This window comes from Bidens hawaiensis, unplaced genomic scaffold, assembly GCF_021521415.1.
Source record: "Bidens hawaiensis isolate Kalapana, Puna unplaced genomic scaffold, B.hawaiensis_p1.1 tig00027599_1, whole genome shotgun sequence".
NCBI classification, from domain to species: domain Eukaryota; kingdom Viridiplantae; phylum Streptophyta; class Magnoliopsida; order Asterales; family Asteraceae; genus Bidens; species Bidens hawaiensis.
Genome location: NW_027494479.1, coordinates 18,615 through 38,917, shown reverse-complemented (window position 1 = coordinate 38,917; position 20,303 = coordinate 18,615). Strand labels below are relative to the sequence as shown.

Below are 20,303 nucleotides of genomic sequence, written 5' to 3'. Positions count from 1 at the left end.
AATCACTATTCTCACTAACTTCAAACTCTCAAATGTTCTAGGCAAACCCGAGTTATCGGGACGTCTAGCCAAATGGGCAATTGAATTGGGAGAATATGCGATTCAACACAAGCCGAGACCAGCCATTAAAGGCCAGGTCCTGGCTGATTTTATTGCAGAAGTCCCCGCTTCGCGGGAGAAAGAGTGCCAGGAGGAGGTTCAACCCTCCCCAGCACACGAAATCAATGAGGTCTGGCGACTCTACACTGATGGAGCTGCTAGTAACGAGGGTTCAGGCGCAGGGTTAAAATTAACAAATCCAGCAGGCCAGGAATATACTTATGCTATTCGGCTGGATTTTCCAAGTACGAATAACGAAGCTGAATATGAAGCATTCCTGGCCGGATTGAGGATTGCGCGTAAAATGGGTGTAAAAAATTTGGAAGCCCATGTAGATTCCATGCTAGTGGCAAACCAAATAAACGGGACGTACACGGCTGTGAACGACACAATGGCCCTGTACCTTGCCCAGGCCAAAGCCATCATGCGCGATTTTAATGATTGTAAAGTGATACACGTCAAGCGCAGCGAAAACAAATCTGCGGATGCGTTAAGCAAGCTTGCATCACTGGCCTTCACCCACTTGGGAAAGGACATCCGCGTTGAACTCCTCGAAACACCATCAGTCCCGCACAAGGAAATTTGTGTCATCCAAACCGGTACAGAAACATGGATGACCCCAATAATAAAATACCTTGAAGCAGGAACGTTACCAGAGTCAAAGTCACAGGCAAGAAAACTACGCTGTAAAGCACTGAATTATCAGCTGGTCAATGACACCCTTTACAGACGTAACTTTCTTGGCCCATTGTTAAGATGCGTGGACAACCAAGATGCTGACTACCTCCTAAGGGAGGTTCACGAAGGCATCTGTGGAGTACACGCAGGCCCCCGCGCTGTGGTAGCCAAGCTAAACAACGCGGGATACTTCTGGCCGGGGATGCATATGGACGCGTTGGCATACATCAGAAAATGCAGATCTTGCCAGCTTTACGCACCCAACACGCATCGCCCGAAAAATGAACTTGTTCCTGTCACTTCCTCGTGGCCATTTCAGAAGTGGGCCATTGACGTGACAGGCCCATTTCCTACAGCAGCTGGGAATGTTCAGTTCCTAGTGGTAGCCATTGACTACTTCACCAAATGGATAGAAGCGAAACCTTTAGCCCAAACAACCGCAAAGCATATCAAAAAATTTATTTGGGAATTTATTATTTGCCGTTTTGGACTTCCACAGAATTTGGTAAGCGATAATGGCACCAACTTTGCTGACAAGAAGCTACAGCAGTGGCTGAAAGAACTTCAAATCACCCACACCTTTACCTCAGTGGCACATCCGCAAGGTAACGGTGAGGTGGAAAGAGCAAATAAGAGCATCGTAGAAGGCATAAAGAGAAGACTCTTGGAACATAGATCCGGTTGGGTGGACGAGCTTCCACACGTCCTTTGGGCAAACAGAACGCTGAAGAAGACCAGTACGGGAGAAACCCCGTTCAGTCTCACTTATGGCACCGAAGCCATGATCCCAGTCGAAATCGGTTTACCCTCACCAAGGGTCTTAATCCAACCAGAAGACAATGATGCGGAAAGACGGTTAGACCTTATGCTAACCGAAGAGCGCAGAGACTTAGCCGCCGTGCGTGAAGAAAACTACAAACGACAAATGCAAAAATACTACAACACGCGGGTAAAACTCTGCAATTTCAATGAAGGAGACTACATACTGCGTAACAACGAGGCTTCGAACCAACAACGCCCAGGAAAGTTGGCCCCGATTTGGGAAGGGCCATACGTTATCAAAGAAGTTCTGGGAAAGGGCGCATACCGGCTCGAAAGGCTCGATGGCACTCCCATCCCTAGAACATGGAATGGAGCTCAATTACGCAAATGTTATATGTAGATCAATTCCAACTTGTAAAGAAAAGGCCTAGAGCCACTTCTAATGGAAATGATTCTCCTTTCATGATGTATTGATAGCTTGTAACCTATGAACTTCCCTTACGGGAAGAAGTAGTTGCGTGTGGAAGGCGGCAATACCCGCATAAACACAACGCCAAAATGTTAAGTTTTAAGGAAAACCTACACGCAGGTCAGATGTAGGTAAAGTTTAGCCATCCTTGTAAGTGCAAGTGACGGTCTTACCCGCACAATCACAAACAAGGAAGCCAAACTTAACTTACCATCTACCACGTTAAAAGGTTAACTTATGAACACTTAAAAACCTACACGCAGGTCAGATATAGGTCTAAAGTTAAAGCCATCCTACTAAGTGCAAGTGACGGTTACACCCGCACAATCACGAAAGAGGAAGCGAAAACTTTAGTCCATCATCAACCACGTTCAAAGGTCCTTATTCTAAACACTTGGAAAATTGCTAATTCAAACTAAGTATGCAAGTCATAAGTTTATAAAGCAAGGAACCCAAGGAAGGAAATAACAATCTTATACGCAAAAAGATTAATATTTCACAATCTATTACAAGAATGGCTGGGTAACTACCCGCCTAAAAGAAATCTATACAAAGCTGTCTGTCCTAGCAGTGGGAAAAGATCTTCAGGATCAGGCTTCAGGGCCACCTCCGCTTGGACCAGCACCGTCAGAGCGCGGCTGCCCAAGGAAAGCCTTAAGGATGTTTAGCCCATCATCAGCAGCAGCAGCTTCATTCACCTTCTCCACCACTGGATGCGGAAAGGCAGCGTACTGGTTCACAGCTTGGTCATAAGCAGCTTCAGTATTAACATTGAATAAAGGGAAGTTGGAGGGCGGAAAGCCTCTCTCAGCAAACCCTAGACCAAGCAGGAAGCCAGTCTTCTCCCCATCCTCATGAGAAGCGTTGAGGGCTGCGCTCATCGCATCGTCATAAGAGGTCTCTGAAAGGACCCGACGCACAACCTACAAAAGAATACAAATTAGAACATTTTCTAATTACGAGCGGAAAGCGTAAAGAAAAAGATAAAGATACCTGAGGCAACGCTTCTCGAAGCAGCCATTGGAGGGTAGCTTGACTTTCTTTGTAAGCACGTTCGGCTCCGCTTTTATCAAGGTTGGCAAGTTGAACTTCCTTGGCGGCAGCCTCTTCGACGCTTTTAAGTTTCCTTTCAGTACGGTCAAGCACCCCCCTCTGGTCAAGGATCTCCTGCAGCTTCTTGGCATCTTCCATTGCCAAGGCGTCATGAGCATGCTGAAGAGCCTTTAATTTGCATTTAAGCTGCTCATTCTCTTCGCGAAGCGGCTCAGCAACAGCTTCAGCCTTGGCAGCCCTCTCAGTTGAGTTTCGCGCAGTCTCCTTAGCCAGCCGAAGCTGTTCATTCACAGCTTGGGCAGCCTTGGAGCGGGCCTCGAGTCGCGCCTGGACTTCAACCTCGAGGGCCTTGAATGCTCTCTCCTTCTCGGCGGCAGCAGCGGCCAACTGCCGGTTCTCCTCCCGCAGAGCCCGCGTCTCAGATATTTCTTTGGCGCAAGCTGCTTTTAACTTGTCGTTTTCACGACAAAGCAGCTCGACGCGGGGCTGCATCCGGGCTTGGAGAACCCGAAGCTCATTGGTTAGCCTACCCTCCTGGTAGCTAGCCATGGCTTCCCCCAACGCACCATGAGGAGCAGCGTGGCGAGCCCAATCCACGCACTCCACAGGGGTGCGAAGGGTTGTTCCTCGGCGTATGTTCCATCTTGGAACATACACTTCATTGGAATCCGACACTGCAAAAGAAACAAAGACAGTTAGGAAAAGATGACAAAAATATACAAAGGAAAAAGAACCCTACGTACCTGTAGGGTCAATAACAGGCCGATAGCCGCCAAACCCATCACCCGAACCTAAAGGAAATCCATCCAACAGGTCAGGCAGACGGGAAGGTGGCATAGATCGGCGGGAAGCCCGGCGCGTACCTGATGGTCCGGCCGTCGGTGCCGGTGGCGCAGGTATAGTTGCAGCCGCTGTGGTAGCCATTGTTGGCGCCACCTCCTCAACAACAGTAACCGCCGGCTCCGTGAAAGATGCTGTAAAAATTGCACTCACGGCCGGCGGAGACACCTTCTCAGCTGGAACAGCCTCAGGAAGGCTGGAACCAGCGGAAGCAGGCGCAGACGCCTGGGTCGACGCCTCGGGAAGGCTGACCGAGCCTACCGTCATTGGCGGGGGAATACTTGCTCCAACTCCACCCTGGAATGCGTCAACATCCGCACCTGCACAAGCAAAAGTGTTAAATTTATTTGAAACAACAAATCTAGACAAGAATTATGGGGGTACTTACGGGGTTTCTTGAGCTTGAACATACGGACGAGTGGGGGCGAACCCGATGGAGCCGGCCTCTTGACACCGGTAACCGTCGTCGTCGCTGCCTCCCCGGAGGTATCACCTACAGCCTCCGGAGCGGTGGTCTCCTCACCACCGGGCTTCCCCGCCACCTCTGCATTATCTGACTCCGAGTCAGATAGGACTACCGGGTCGGCCGTAGAGGCCACCTTCTCCTTGCCTTTCCCGACGGCAGCCTTTTTCTTCCGCACCAGTGGAGGACCTTCTGCGGATTCCTCAGAAGAAGAAATGTCAACTCCAGCAGCAGGCACAGCATTGAGAGGTTCAGGATAGAAGATAGGCTTACCTGGCCGTCGGTGGCTCAGGATCTCTTGGCCTGGCGGGTAAACCTCCACGAACCGACCCGCGGTCTGCTCTAAGATGGGCAACTCGTTCTCGTCCAGAGCACGAGTACCCATCCGCGCAGGACCATCTTCCTCCCGCGGATTCAGGAGCGACTGAAGATCGTTACCCTCTGAAATCAACAAGAAAGTTAGAAAAAATCATAGTCAGCAAAAAGAAACAAGACATACCATAAGGGACAGAGTTCGAACCATATTCGAGGACGATTGGAACCTTATCCGCATTCGCCCTCTTCCACACCCGGCTCATCCCCAGCATCACCATCGCCGACTCCGGAAAACGGAAAACCGGGGACTGGACCCGGGATATCTTCGAGAACCATTCCGCCTCCTCATAGTTGAGGGCGGGAAGGTTCGGAAGCGCCTGGCCATTCTTGAACTTCATGGCGATGGGGATGGCGCGAGCGGATATGAAGAAGAACTCTCTTCTCCATGAGCGAAGACTCCGCTCGGTGGTACAAATCTTTAAACCCTTGATACGGGTTGTAAGAGTGTACCACCCTTGGATGCACCTCCATGTATAGAAGGTCATCAGGCGGTCAACGAGGGGCTCAAGGCCCAGTATCCGGCACACCCACTCAAAGTGCCGGATCTTGGCAATGGCCATGGGGTGCACCTCTGTCAGGTGCACACCGTGCCTCTCTAGGACACGGTACACAAACTTTGTCAACGGAAACCTAAGGTTCCCGTAGACAAAGAATGCAGCATAAACCCCGATCTTGCCACTAGGGGCATCGTACACAGTATGGTGGGGCTCAGGAAACTCAGGCTCGAGAGACTCGAGCATGAACTTCCTGACGATATACTGGTACAGCTCGACAGGAAGAGAACACTGGCATTCGCCAGCAGTCTTCTGATCATCAGCATCGTGAGAAGACATGGTGGAAGAAAGAAGAGATTTCAGAGTAATGCTTTACTGAAAAGAGAAATTCGCCGGAAATTACTGGAGAAGAAGAGATGAAAGTGGAAAGTGTGAATTGCAAATAACCCTCTCCCCCTTTATATAGTAATCGCAATTAATGCGATGAAATTAATACGGAAGAGAGAGAAATCAAAGGTGCAATGAAACTATGACGCGTGGCAAAGGCAAGCTGGCAACAGCTGTCAAAAGGACGTGTGCCAGAGATTTCGCGGCTACGCGCCCGGAATCCCGTGCCCACGCGCCTGAAAAAGCAACTGGAATGACCACATAATGTCATGTCGCCATAACTTCTGGCACATCCTGACACAGTCAGAAGAAACCGTCGCACGACGTTTGAGGTATTGGGTTGTTATCCATCCACTAACTCTTCAAATTTCAAAATTTAAAAAAATTTGAAGACTAAGGTTCAAAAAAGTAAGCGGGAAAATACCCCTTACCTTGGCAAACAAGTAACCATAAGCCGGGTGTGGGTACAGTGTAAAGGCAAAACCCTTCACATACCTAACACCCGCAGGGAATTGAAGCCAAAATATTTGGCAACCAAGTAACCATAAGACGGGTGCGGGTACAGTGTAAAGGCAAAACCCTTCACATACCTAGCACCCGCAGGGAATGGACGCCAGGAATACCTTGGAAGTAAAGTAACCATAAGACGGATGCAGGTACAGTGTAAAGGCAAAACCCTTCACATACCTAGCACCCGCTGAGAATTGAAACCAGGAAGGATCTTCTGGGCAATGCTTGTGAAAACGGAAATAATATCCCCGCATAGCGGGAACATCGAGTACTACGTTGTTTGAGGCTCCAAGATGGAATTGGTGGTTTAAACATAATCGATCACTATGTTCAAAAACTACCAGAACCACAGGGAGAATCCGCACAACTAAGACTCAATGCTCCTGACTTGCGAGGAGGTTACAGACCTACCCGCATCATACCCAAAGACCAAGCAGGAAACTCGGGAATTTCTGCAAGTGACAAGGACTTCCGCGGGAAGAACCCCCATGGAAAACCTTACAAAAACCCCTTTTCAAAACCCTTTGCTTAAGTCCAAAAGTTCACCTCACTTTATTAGACATTCGTGAAAAGAACATTGGACTGGGGGGACTTGAAGAGGTAGGTCCCAGCAGGGCTCAGTTGGTCCCGCATGACTCACCTTGAACAGGGATGTCTGCGCAAAGACCATCTACTCCCGCAGGACCCACCATGCTCAGAGAAGCCTACGCGCAGTATGCAAGCTGCATACGCAGGGAAAAGCCTCCCAATGGTAAAGTAACCCGCCTGTTCCCGCAGTTGCGGATACAAGCCATCAGGGAAGGCTACCCGCACAGCATAGCTACACGCATAAGGCTTAACACTTACAAATATTCAGTGTCACCTGAAAGAATGAGCAAAGGCGGGAGGGGGAAAACTCCCGCCAAAATGGGCCAGTCTGTATGATGGAGGATCTTTTGCGTGATACCTGACGAGGTAAAGACAAAAGATCTGACCAAGAATGCGACAGCTCACTGACAGCAGCGTGGCAGACAGCACGCCACAGCACTGTGACCAATAGCCGCCGCCTGCCCACCAACTCCTGCCAGACCACGTGCCTAGCCTGCAGTTGGTAGAAGACGAAGAGTGCACGGCACGCCTGCTCTGTGTCAGCCGCTACCTATCTACCACTCACAGGTAGGGCACGTGCATAGGTTACAGTTGGTAGCGTGTTGGGCCGGCTAAACCCCTTGGAAACCCACCTTCGGCTATAAAAGACAGCAAATGGTATTATCATTTCATCATCTACTATCTCGTATAACTTACTTGATAATTGCTCTAATAGTATTCATATACTTTTATATTTAAAGAGCAATATAGACTGATTCTCACGCCGGAGGGTGGTCACAAGGAGGAACCCCCCCCCCCCTTCTCAGTGACGAGCTCACGGTGTCTGTTTTGCAGGTTCCCTGAAGTACAACTTACTCTGCTGGACCTAACCTTCGTGGGAAACATTACTTAGCCCCCAGATTACCCATAATCTGCCCGGGGTCACTTAGTGTTTCTTCATGTCTACTTGCCTAGTAGTAATAAATAAAATTGTTGGAAATGAATTGTTGATAAAAGGTTCAAAATATTATACTTTAAATTCTAACTTTCTTCATCTTTAAAGTTCAAATACAAACTTTTTTAAAGCCCTTAAACATGTTAACATATCAATCCATTTTCTAAACCAATCATGTTTGAGTCAGTTTATAAACAGGTTGTATCAGACCAACTTACAACTTTCTTTTTCATATTGTGGTTAGATCGTGCTCGAATTTCTGCCTCTTAAAATACTATGTGTGATAGATTTATATTAACAATAAAACTCTATTTTTATCTTGTATTTGTAAGGTTAAACCCATAATTTCACGTTTATGATTAATGAGACCACACGGTAACACTACTAGAACAATAGTAAATGGTATTATGGTAGATTTATTTGTGAATTAGGGATCACGATCTCCATTTTAATGATTAAAGAGATTTCCACCCACCCCACTCCCAAATAGGGTTGTGCAACAGTTCTGAATCGCGAGAACCGAATCGGAACCGGAACCGAAAGTGACTAAAAATTAGAACCGGAACCTATTATAGTAAACCGGTTCGGTTTTAGAACCGGTAAAGTCGGTTATCACTAATCGGTTCTGGCCAGAACCGTTTCCGTTGTATATTTATCAAATATATATGTTGTGCAAACTTTGCAAATTACAAAACAAGTTTATATAATTGTATGTCTTCTTTCACGGTAAAATTAATTTAGATTACAACATGAACATCCGTTATTATTTTGATTAAAACCTAATCGTTGAAGTTAAATAAATCATTAGCAACGATAGATTAAAATAAGATCATATCATTTTATATTAAATTACCTTCATAGCTTAAATCAAATTGATCATGGTTGCTAGGTCTTGAACGCAAAGAAATAATATTTGAATTAAATAATGATTGAAATGATGCGGGTTAATAAGTTACTCTATAAAAAATGGGTATTGGTAAATTTAGTTAAAACGTTTTTAATATTCTGGTTTTTCGGTTCCAAGTCTAGAACCGTCGGTTTTACCCAAAATCGAACCGCGAACCGTTTAATGCAAATTCTGAGAACCGAGAACCGTAATGTAATGCAAGTTAGCGGTTCTGAGGCACCAGTTCGGTTCCGGTTCCGCAATTCTGTTGGTTCCGAACTGTTTTTTGCTCACCCCTACTCCCACAGGTTTAAAATTTTAGAAATAGCTTAGAATAACCCTCCCACTTAATTATTTATACATGTATATGATAAGATGCCACTATTTATAGCACTCGCTATTAATATTAGTATTATTTATTGCAAAGATAATAATAAGAATATTACAACTTTAAGACAAGAATAAAAAAATTCCCTAGCTAAAATAAGCATTTGATCATGCTCCAACGCGTGTAACTTGGGTTTTCCTTCATTTTTTGAATCACCATTCTTGGCTGTCGCTAGAGTTGACCACTAGAGGCTGTTGAAGCATACGTCAATTGGATGGGTGTGCCTTTATTTTTAGTAAATACACGTCATAATAGTTAAATACAACTTTCATCTTCAAAAGTTAGTTAAATACAACTTTCATCTTCAAAAGTTTGTACATGTCGAATCATGAAATGAATCATACCTGATCCATGACGATGTTTCCACGGATTTTGAGATGAACGAACCACGTCTTGATCATCTTCTTCTGCGGCTGCGCCTGTGACCTGCAATGTTGAGACCTGCAATGGTTTCGGGGGTGTGGAGGCGACTGCTAAGATATCCAGAGGATTTCTTGTTTACAGACACAAAAAGTGGTGGTGGCTCTTATTGAGCATGAGCCCTGATAAGGAGGTGGAGGCCTCCTTATATAGAGTCTCATGGCCACCATCATGGTACCCTAATGGGCCTAGCCCAGTTAGGGTTACCTCCACAAAACCACCTCAGCCTAATAACATTGTATTAGTCCATGTAATGAAATAAGCCAAACATAATAGATTTAGGGTCGTAGAACCGGGTTTTAGTACCATACCCCTACAAGCCCCCCAAGTCCAGTGTTGCTCCTGGGCGCGCAAGCGTCTAGGTGGAGCGCTGGACTTTATAAGGTGTGAGGCGATTTTTTCCCTTTTCTTTGGCCTTGTCTTTATTGTCTTGAGTTTTGAGAGGTTTTCTTCATGATGGTGACATGTTGTAATAAAAGCCTGCGCGCGAGGCGACTTACGAGCTATAATAATAATGAAGCTTGCGCGTGAGGCGACTTACGAGCTATAATAATAACGAAGCTTGCGCGCATGGCGACTTACGAGCTAAAATAATAATGAAGCTGGCGCGAGAAGCGACTTACGAGCTAAAATAATAATGAAGCTGGCGCGAGAAGCGACTTATGAGCTATAATAATAATGAAGCTAGCGCGAGAGGCGACTTACGGGCTATAATAATAACAAAGCTTGCGCGCATGGCGACTTATGAGCTGTAATAATAATGAAGCTAGCGCGAGAAGCGACTTACGAGCTAAAATAATAATGAAGCTGGCGCGAGAAGCGACTTACGAGCTATAATAATAACGAAGCTTGCGCGCATGGCGACTTAAGAGCAGTAATAATAATGAAGCTGGCGCGAGAAGCGACTTACGAGCTAAAATAATAATGAAGCTGGCGCGAGAAGCGACTTACGAGCTATAATAATAATGAAGCTAGCGCGAGAGGCGACTTACGGGCTATAATAATAACGAAGCTTGCGCGCATGGCGACTTATGAGCTGTAATAATAATGAAGCTAGCGCGAGAAGCGACTTACGAGCTAAAATAATAATGAAGCTGGCGCGAGAAGCGACTTACGAGCTATAATAATAATGAAGCTAGCGCGAGAGGCGACTTACGGGCTATAATACTAACGAAGCTTGCGCGCATGGCGACTTATGAGCTGTAATAATAATGAAGCTAGCGCGAGAAGCGACTTACGAGCTAAAATAATAATGAAGCTGGCGCGAGACGCGACTTACAAGCTGAGAATGATAAAGCCTGCGCGCGAGGGGCGTCTTACGAGCTGTAGCATAATAAAGCTTGCGCATGAGGCGTCTTACGAGCTAAGAATAATAAAAGCCTGCGCGCGAGAGGCGTCTTATGAGCTTTGAGAATAATAATGCCTGCGCGCGAGAGGCGACTTACGAGCTAAGAATAATAATTGAGCTGGCGCGTGAGGCGACTTACGAGCTGTGAAAGTAATAAAGCTTGCGTGAGAGGCGTCTTATGAGCTATAAGAATAATAATTGAGCTGGCGCGTGAGGCGACTTACGAGCTGTGAAAGTAATAAAGCTTGCGTGCGAGGGGCGTCTTATGAGCTATAAGAATAATAATTGAGCTGGCGCGTGAGGCGGCTTACGAGCTGTGTGAATAATAAAAGCCTGCGCGTGAGGCGACTTACGGGCTGTAAGAATAATAACAGCTTGCGCGCGAGGCGTCTTATGAGCTGTGTGAATAATAAAAGCCTGCGCGTGAGGCGACTTACGGGCTGTAAGAATAATAACAGCTTGCGCGCGAGGCGTCTTATGAGCTGTGTGAATAATAAAAGCCTGCGCGTGAGGCGACTTACGGGCTGTAAGAATAATAACAGCTTGCGCGCGAGGCGTCTTATGAGCTGTGTGAATAATAAAAGCCTGCGCGTGAGGCGACTTACGGGCTGTAAGAATAATAACAGCTTGCGCGCGAGGCGTCTTATGAGCTGTGTGAATAATAAAAGCCTGCGCGTGAGGCGACTTACGTGCTACTTTATGTCCCGCGCCACGTGCAGATGTTGCATGCGCGTGCGCGTAGACTTTGGTTTTGTGTTATGCGCCACGAGCAGATGTTGCGTGCGCGTGCGTGTAGACTGTGACATGTGTGAGCATGTGATGCGTAAGCATGTGTAATATGCGTGAGCATATGTGATGCGTGAGCATATGGTATGAGGATTCCCAACCCTTAAGTTTGGCGCGTAGCCATATGGGATATTATGAGGATTCCCATCCTTGGCGCGTAGCCATACGGGATATTATGAGGATTCCCAACCTTGAATTTTGGCGCGTAGCCATATGGGATATTGGGAGGATTCCCAACCTTGAAGTTTGGCGCGTAGCCATATGGGATATTAGGAGGATTCCCAACCTTGGCGCGTAGCCATATGGGATATTAGGAGGATTCCCAACCTTGGCGCGTAGCCATATGGGATATTAGGAGGATTCCCAACCTTGAAGTTTGGCGCGTAGCCATATGGGATATTAGGAGGATTCCCAACCTTGAAGTTTGGCGCGTAGCCATATGGGATATTAGGAGGATTCCCAACCTTGGCGCGTAGCCATATGGGATATTAGGAGGATTCCCAACCTTGAAGTTTGGCGCGTAGCCATAGGGGATATTAGGAGGATTCCCATCCTTGGCGCGTAGCCATATGGGATATTATGAGGATTCCCAACCTTGAAGTTTGGCGCGTAGCCTGATGCGTGCATGCACGGCGATAGAGTGGTGACTCGTGAGTGCGCGTGCATGGCGGAGGTCTCTTGCGCAAAACCCCGATGGTGGTTTCCACGGCGGCACATGCACGGCTGCGGAGTGAGAACCCACGGGCGTGCGTACATGGGGGCGGAAGTCTGGTAATTTCTGGATCTGCAATTTTAGAGTCAGATCTGCAACTTTAGACCTAAAATCCAGGTCTGTAATCTAGACCTAGATCTGTGAATCAGATCTGGACAGGTCTGAAGCCCGGAGCAGATTTAAAACCATCACAGATTCGGAGATCTGATCATTCGAATCAGGCCGTTTCTTCTTGCCCAGATCTGGAAGCCTCTTTTTAGATCTTATGGATCTTTTTGAGCTTTAATAGAACAAGCTTTGAAACCTTTTTCTGTAAACTTCCAGATCTGTGTTTTTTTTGGGAGAGATCTGACAGCCGAGATGAAGATCGAAGGGCAGTTCGTTGCCGTCCCACGGATGGCGCCAATGTCGAATCATGAAATGAATCATACCTGATCCATGACGATGTTTCCACGGATTTTGAGATGAACGAACCACGTCTTGATCATCTTCTTCTGCGGCTGCGCCTGTGACCTGCAATGTTGAGACCTGCAATGGTTTCGGGGGTGTGGAGGCGACTGCTAAGATATCCAGAGGATTTCTTGTTTACAGACACAAAAAGTGGTGGTGGCTCTTATTGAGCATGACACCTGATAAGGAGGTGGAGGCCTCCTTATATAGAGTCTCATGGCCACCATCATGGTACCCTAATGGGCCTAGCCCAGTTAGGGTTACCTCCACAAAACCCCCTCAGCCCAATAACATTGTATTAGTCCATGTAATGAAATAAGCCAAACATAATAGATTTAGGGTCGTAGAACCGGGTTTTAGTACCATACCCCTACAGTACACATCTATGATCTATTATAATACAAGCCTACAAGGGGTGTGCGTCGGCTTGAAACCGAATCAGACTTATCCGGATCGAACCCGAATTCATATTTCACGGAAAATCACACCCGAAGATCATACCAATATAGGCCTATAGGGTGTCTCGGCCTTGGTTTTTTCATTGGACAGGTCATGGGTTAGACCATGAGAATATGTATTTTCGATTATTTTATTACTAACTTATGAACACGCAAAGGTTTCCACGCGTAACCTATCATAAAACTCATAAAGTTCAGAACTAAACCGAACCTGAATTTACTCCAAATTAAGACCGAGACCAAAACAAATATGTTTTAATATACATTTTCATTTCAGAGTTTATATCTTGTGGGAATATTAACATTTTGCAGTTTATATTCTTCCATAATAATACTAAATTTCATTGTTTCTATGCTCCATTAAAAGGTTGTTAACTACTAAAATTGACTAAGCAATTGAAACTTGAACCGAATTGAATTTAAATTACAGATTCAAACAAGGTTTTTGGTATTTGAATCCGGTTAGCAACCCATTCTAATTCAGATCTCCATTCTGGTTAATTGAAAAATAGACACTTAACTCTTTCTATATAACATGTAACTTAGGTCAAGGAATATACTTTAACATCCAGGGCATTAAAAATGAGTTGACAAGATTTACGAGTGGCATATCACTCTCTGAATGGGTTAATGAGCATAAATACAAGGTGTTTATGCGTTAAAATGCTATTAATAGGCTTTAAAATGCCCTACACATACAACCACAATAATTTAATAATCAATTTTACATTAAATAAAGAAAGAAAAAGTGGGTTAAACAATTTCCTTACGCCATGAGGTATACTCTAACCTCTACATAGGTTAAAATCACACCCCACTTGTTTTAAATGTGTTAAAAAGGCTCATGGGTTATGATTTTAACGAGTTAAAAGAAACAATATGTATTAATTACTAATTGATTTGTTATTTTAAATATGTATTAATAGGAGAGAGATAAAGTTAAATGGGCTAAACCATTTTCTATGGATGACATAGAGTGAAAGAGAACAAAATGAGTAATGTAGAGCTTATGTGAAATTAAGATGTGTTAGAGTATACTTTATGGCCTTAGGGTCGTAGAGTGAAATGAGGTCAAATAGAGGATGTGGTGCATACGTGGATTTAAGAAGCTTGAATGTATATCCTATGACTTTATGTCTCAACATTAGTGGGGAAGTAGCACTCATGGTACCCATGCACCGCCTAATCCTACACTACCACTTCATTTTTACCCTCAAGTACCCACAAATCACCAAATCACTAACAACACATACCCACAAGTACCTTAGAACTTTTTATTTTTTTAGTTCTCCGAGTACAATAAATGTAAAAAATGAATCAAGTTTATGTGATTTGCCATGGAATGAAGTCTATAATACCTTACCCATGTGGGGTGGCGGCGTGTTACCATGTGGTTTGAAAACCATGCGTGTTGCCCATATTAGTGCCCCGTCCTCTCTTAGTTTATAAAAAAAATATGGATTAGGCTAAATGTATCCCCTCATGTACTTGTCATACCATATTCCCTAAACTTTCAATACATTTAATAATTTTATTTGACATGTTACTGCCCTCTAATATTTTTTATAAAGCTTATAATAATAGTAATATTGATTATTTTTTGCAAAGCTTTGTTTTCTCTCTTTTAGTGTTTATTTTCTTTATCATATTAATAATATTATCATTATAAAATATATTTAAAGAAATAATGATATAACCACTTTATAAAAATGATAAACGATTTGTATATTTTTATCTTATTATATGTCTTCCGTATGACAAAAAAAATCATTTGAATATATGTTGTTAGGTTCGGGCGTATAAAAAAAGAACTAACTTGTTGATGATCAAGTCGATGTTGTTTAGACTCTTTTATTGATTAAAAACAATGTGATTTTTTTTTTAAAAATGTAAGCTACCTCTAAAAGTTATAAAAAAAATCATACTCCAAAGTATTAAAACACATAAAAAAAGTTTTATAATATGAAAAAAAGGAATATAAAAACTCTTTAAAGAATTAAAAAAAACTTTTTAAAATAATAATAATAAAAGATAACAAAATGGTAAAGGAAAAACAAAAAGATTTAAAACATATTAATGTAAAATTTGAGAGAGGGGTACGTTTAGTAAAAATGAAGAGGGTGCATTTAGTAGCACATAAAAATATTCATACAACCGAACTATTTGGTATACTTACCATACTAGTTATTAGCGAGAATATACGTGATTAAATAGTATTTAATGTCCAATAGAAGAATTATTCTTTCCTTTAATTACTCGTAAAGTTGTTCCATCACATAATAAAGGAAAAGGTATCAAGGAATAAAGAGCATTTAATTAAAACATAATATTCCAATTGAGAATCAAACGGAGGAAATCTGACTTTATGCAGCTGAATTTATGATACGAATTATAAAAATTGATATAAACGTCACACAAATTGGTGATGTAGGTCTAGTCCAGAGTCAAGACGGATTCGAATGGTTTTGGGCAATGTTTTCATAACCAGCCCGGATAGCGAACTGGTAGGGCAACTGGTTCACCGGTTCAATCGGTCAGACCAAATTCGGCTAAAAAATGCTAGAAAAACAAATTTTTTTAAAAAAATTATTTTTTTTAATAGGAAAACCGGTTCAACCGGTCCGGTTTAATAGGAAAATCGGTTCGGACCGGCCAGTTTTTTAGATACCGAGCGAGCAGCATAGAACCGGACCGGTTGGTGGACCAATTCCCGGTCGATCCGGTTTTGACAACATTGGTTTTGGGTTGAGGCAAACCCATAAACACGGTTAACTAAATATGTCGATTTCAGATCAAATTAATGGGCTTTTTTGGTTATGTATTTATTTTGTTTTATATTTTTTTGTTTTTTTTTATGAAAAGGGTGTTTTGTGAAGGTTATTTAGTATTCTATGCCAATTTTAAAAATTTAAAGAGATACGTGTAGTGAAACTTACCGTTTAATACACTTATTATTATTTTTTTTTTGAAAATTTGTTATGGAGTATTGGCATGAAAAAAAAAGGGAATAAAATATAATAGTTTATTTGGGTCAAACAAGTCATGTTAATGCAACCAACAAATACATATGTCATGTCCGATCTATTTAACACCCATTCTTTGAATCGTTAGCTTTTGTAGGTGTAACACATTTGGCATAGTTGATTTGTTTAGAGACATTATTTATACAAGAAGGATTATAATATGGTTTTAGTTCTTGCGGATTGATAAACTCAATTAGTTCAATAGAGTTGGTTGCAGTTTGCACTTTTATGGCCAATACGGTTTTGTTGGTTGCAACCTTAATGGTCAAGTTTGTGCATCTGACACCCTGACGTCTGTAGGTTGGGATAGTTTAAACCTTGCCGTCAACCTGATCGTTCCATTATACCACAGGGTTGCAAATTGCAGGGGTATAATGGCACAAATTAATGTCGGGTTCAAACTGCCCCACTTTACAGCCGTCAAAGTTCCGGATGCCCAAAAGCGACCATTAGCAGGGTTGCAACTAGCGAAACCGTGCTGACCATAAGGGATGGATTAATAAACCTTTTTCTTTGGGTGAAATGGAGTGAAAGAGAGAAAAATAAATGATATGGTGTTGATGTGGAGTTAAGAGGCATTAATTTAGTTAATTCTTTTATATTATTATTTAACTATTTTGATTATTCATAAATAAAGTTATATAGCTTTTCAGTTTATTATTTTCAAACTCGCTTATATACACTCATAAAAAAATTTACATACGTTCAAGTACTGACACGGTTTTGGTTCTGGATATGCTCTTTGACATATTTAGGTGGACCGAGATTTCTTGGTTGACCCGTTAAATGGAAGATCATCTTCTCGTTTTACTTACATTTTGGTATCTGGATGCATAGGAGGAAAACATGAGTGTGGATCTAATAGGGGTTTCCTCTCTAGTGGGCTTAATTAGGGATTACTGGTTTCACGATCGATTAGACTGCTTTAAAAGCTTTTCATGCAAGGTGGCTAAATATGAGAATGTGTGTATTGACAACCAACACGTATTAAATATTTTGTTTTAATCTAACTATACTATTAAAATAATACTTATATTCAACTAGGTCCTCCACATAGAATGCTATATACAAGTTTTTTACTTTAATAAATTCCACTTGATTATCTATTTTGGTTTAGTTAAAAGTGTTAAAATGAAAATATGTTGTTGATGAGCATTGAACTCACTAACTTGTTTTTTAAAATGTTTTTGTCATACCAACTCAGCTAAATTGATTTGATGCTAACATTCTCTTTTTCTTAAAAGATATATTTTTAGTTACAACATTTCATTTTAATTTCTTTTAAAATAAAAAAAAAACAAATTATTCTTACTATATATGTATGTTAGGAAATATACAATTACCCATTCATTAATTATCATTATGTAACACCTTATATATTTGTAAAATTATAATGTTCATTATATAATTTATATATGCATATTTAATGTTTTTTAATATTTTGTATCATTGTGCTACACGGGACAATAACCTAATTAAATATAAAATAATCAAATAAAAAGAGAAAGGGAAAATATAAAAAGGAAAAGAAATAATAAAAGCAAACGGCCACCAACCCATTGACACTTGCCATGATTACAGTATATATAAATACCACGCTCCAACTATAAATAAACCCTACCACCATTTCTTCATTGCCACCATATTAACATGTCTACACTTTGTTCCTAATATTCAAACCTCCTCTGCTGGCGGCCCACACGCCTTCACTTCTCTCTTCTCATGGTACATAACTAATTCTATTTATTAATCAATTAATAGGCTTGGTTAACAAAAGTCACTTTGCTTTGATAGTTGTTTCGGGTATTCCCTAGCTTTTTATTTTTAGTTTCTTTAGATGTTTAGTCTGTCTTGTTTTTGTTTTGTCACGTTGGTTGTTTGTTTGTCTTGAGGTTTTTGCTAGCTTCCCGCTATCTTTTTTTTATATAACATTTCCCATTCAAATAATAATAATAATAATAATAATAATAATAATAATAATTTTTCAGATGCCAGGAATGGAATCAGATCTGGCGAACAGGGAACCCTTCGTGGAGGTGGACCCGTCCGGCAGATACGGACGCTACAACGAGCTGCTCGGCTCAGGCGCAGTGAAAAAAGTGTATCGAGCCTTTGATCAAGAAGAAGGAATTGAGGTTGCATGGAATCAAGTCAAGTTGAGGTACTTTTCGGACGATCAAGCGATGATTGAACGGTTGTATTTGGAGGTTAAGTTGTTAACAACGTTGAAGCATAAGAATATTATTACGCTGTTTTCGCAATGGAGAGATGGTGAAAGGAACACATTAAACTTTATTACCGAAGTTTGCACGTCCGGGAATTTGAGGGATTACCGGAATAAGCATCGGCAGGTGTGTAGTTAAAACTCTAAATGATGGTGTAAAGTAGCTGATTTAACACCCTCATATGGATGTCCACAAAATGGTCGGGACGTCTGTTCTGATAAAAAAAAAGTCAAACTTTGAAAATTATTGGTCAAAACAGCCATTTTAACAATAATCGGATGACCGTTCAGACACTTCGAAAATTCTTTGTCAAGACAGCCGTTTGGAAATATTTTAACGGTCTTTCTGACTATAGATGATCAAATTTTGAAAATGTTTGGTGAAAATGATCATTGTAATATTGTTTGACAATTGTAAAATAAGTGTTTTACAAGGTGTGAGGATAACTCATATTTACATAAAACTAGTTGTCTTTCAACTAATAATTATATTATGTCTGATAGGTGTCGATGCATGCATTGAAGAAGTGGTGTCGACAAATATTGAAAGGTTTGGATTATTTGCACACGCATGATCCGTGTATCATTCATAGAGATCTCAATTGCAGCAATATTTTTATTAATGGCAATATTGGCCAGGTAGGTTCTCAATAGCTTTTATTGAATAATGTTTGATGCTTAATCATATTATAATATTTTATCAATTTGATATATTGTTTAAGGTTTCTTGGTCCATTAGGTAAAAATTGGTGATTTGGGTTTAGCTGCAATAGTCGGTAAGAGTCATTGTGCACATTCAATACTCGGGACACCTGAATTCATGGCTCCCGAGTTGTACAAAGAAGACTACACAGAGCTAGTCGATATATACTCTTTTGGCATGTGCTTGCTTGAATTGGTGACTCTCGAATTGCCTTACAGTGAATGTAACAATGTTGCTAGAATTTACAAAAAAGTAACATCTGGAATCAGACCGGATGCCATGAACAAGGTAAAGGATCCTGAGGTAAAGGCCTTTATCGAGAAGTGTCTAGCCCAACCAAGGGTTAGGCCTTCTGCTGCGGACCTTCTTAATGATCCTTTCTTTGATAACATATGTGACGATGGTGAAATTTGACGACGGCTTGTTAACAAATAAGTACTAGCAAGTCAATTTCATACGGAAATCGCGTGTTAGATGTTTATAACTTTCTTTGTGTGTGTTATTTGGTGTTGAATTGATTTTTTTTTTTATAAATGTTTTAATGGGTAGATGTAACCATGTAATAGGATTTGATTTTATTGGGGTAGTTGTTTGGTGGTGGGAACAATATTTGTAGATAGATGATGGATTGTATTTGTATTGTTTTTTTATGGCTAAGCCAGTAAGGTGTAAAATGTATATTTGTTTACGTTTATGAAAAGTCAAAACTATTTTTAAATTGTAGCATTTGCATATTACTTTTGACTAATGTATATATTATTATTTTAAACATGTTTGGAATACTTAATACTAATTATTTGATGTCAAATAAATTCAATGAACAATGAGTCGTCAGCATATTAATATTAGACAACTTTCAAGACTAAAGTACTAAACATGATATTTTTTGACACGTTATTTCGTTTATTATGATATTAATTGGGGTAGAACTTGTGTATCACAAGAGGTATTAAATTTAAGAGTTATATATGGATTTATAGTTTGGGTTGGGATCAAATTCAAATTAAATTAACGTGTTAACTGTGAGATCAAGTAATGTAATTATACATACAACATAGTGTAATTATAGTGTAATGTAATTATACTACGATGTAATTACGTAATTACCCTATTTGTAAATATAATTACATTACTTGATTCACATAATTAACACGTTAATTAAAGTTAGGAAATTTGGATTTAAATAATCCCACCTTTAATGGATTAGCCAATAATAATCCCACCTCCGGTATTTCCCGCTGGCAATCCCACAT

The 20,303-nt window shown here is 41.5% G+C and overlaps 1 protein-coding gene across 1 annotated transcript; it reads left to right on the top strand.

Moving 5' to 3' along the window:
- The first annotated feature begins 17,729 nt into the window (after positions 1 to 17,729).
- LOC143575731 (putative serine/threonine-protein kinase WNK11) lies at positions 17,730 to 19,686 on the top strand. The gene is made up of 4 exons (XM_077060022.1): positions 17,730 to 17,848; positions 18,112 to 18,474; positions 18,852 to 18,986; positions 19,087 to 19,686. The coding sequence occupies exons 1-4, from the start codon at positions 17,846 to 17,848 to the stop codon at positions 19,462 to 19,464; spliced, it is 879 nt and encodes a 292-aa protein (XP_076916137.1). The 5' UTR covers positions 17,730 to 17,845; the 3' UTR covers positions 19,465 to 19,686.
- Positions 19,687 to 20,303: the final 617 nt, after the last annotated feature.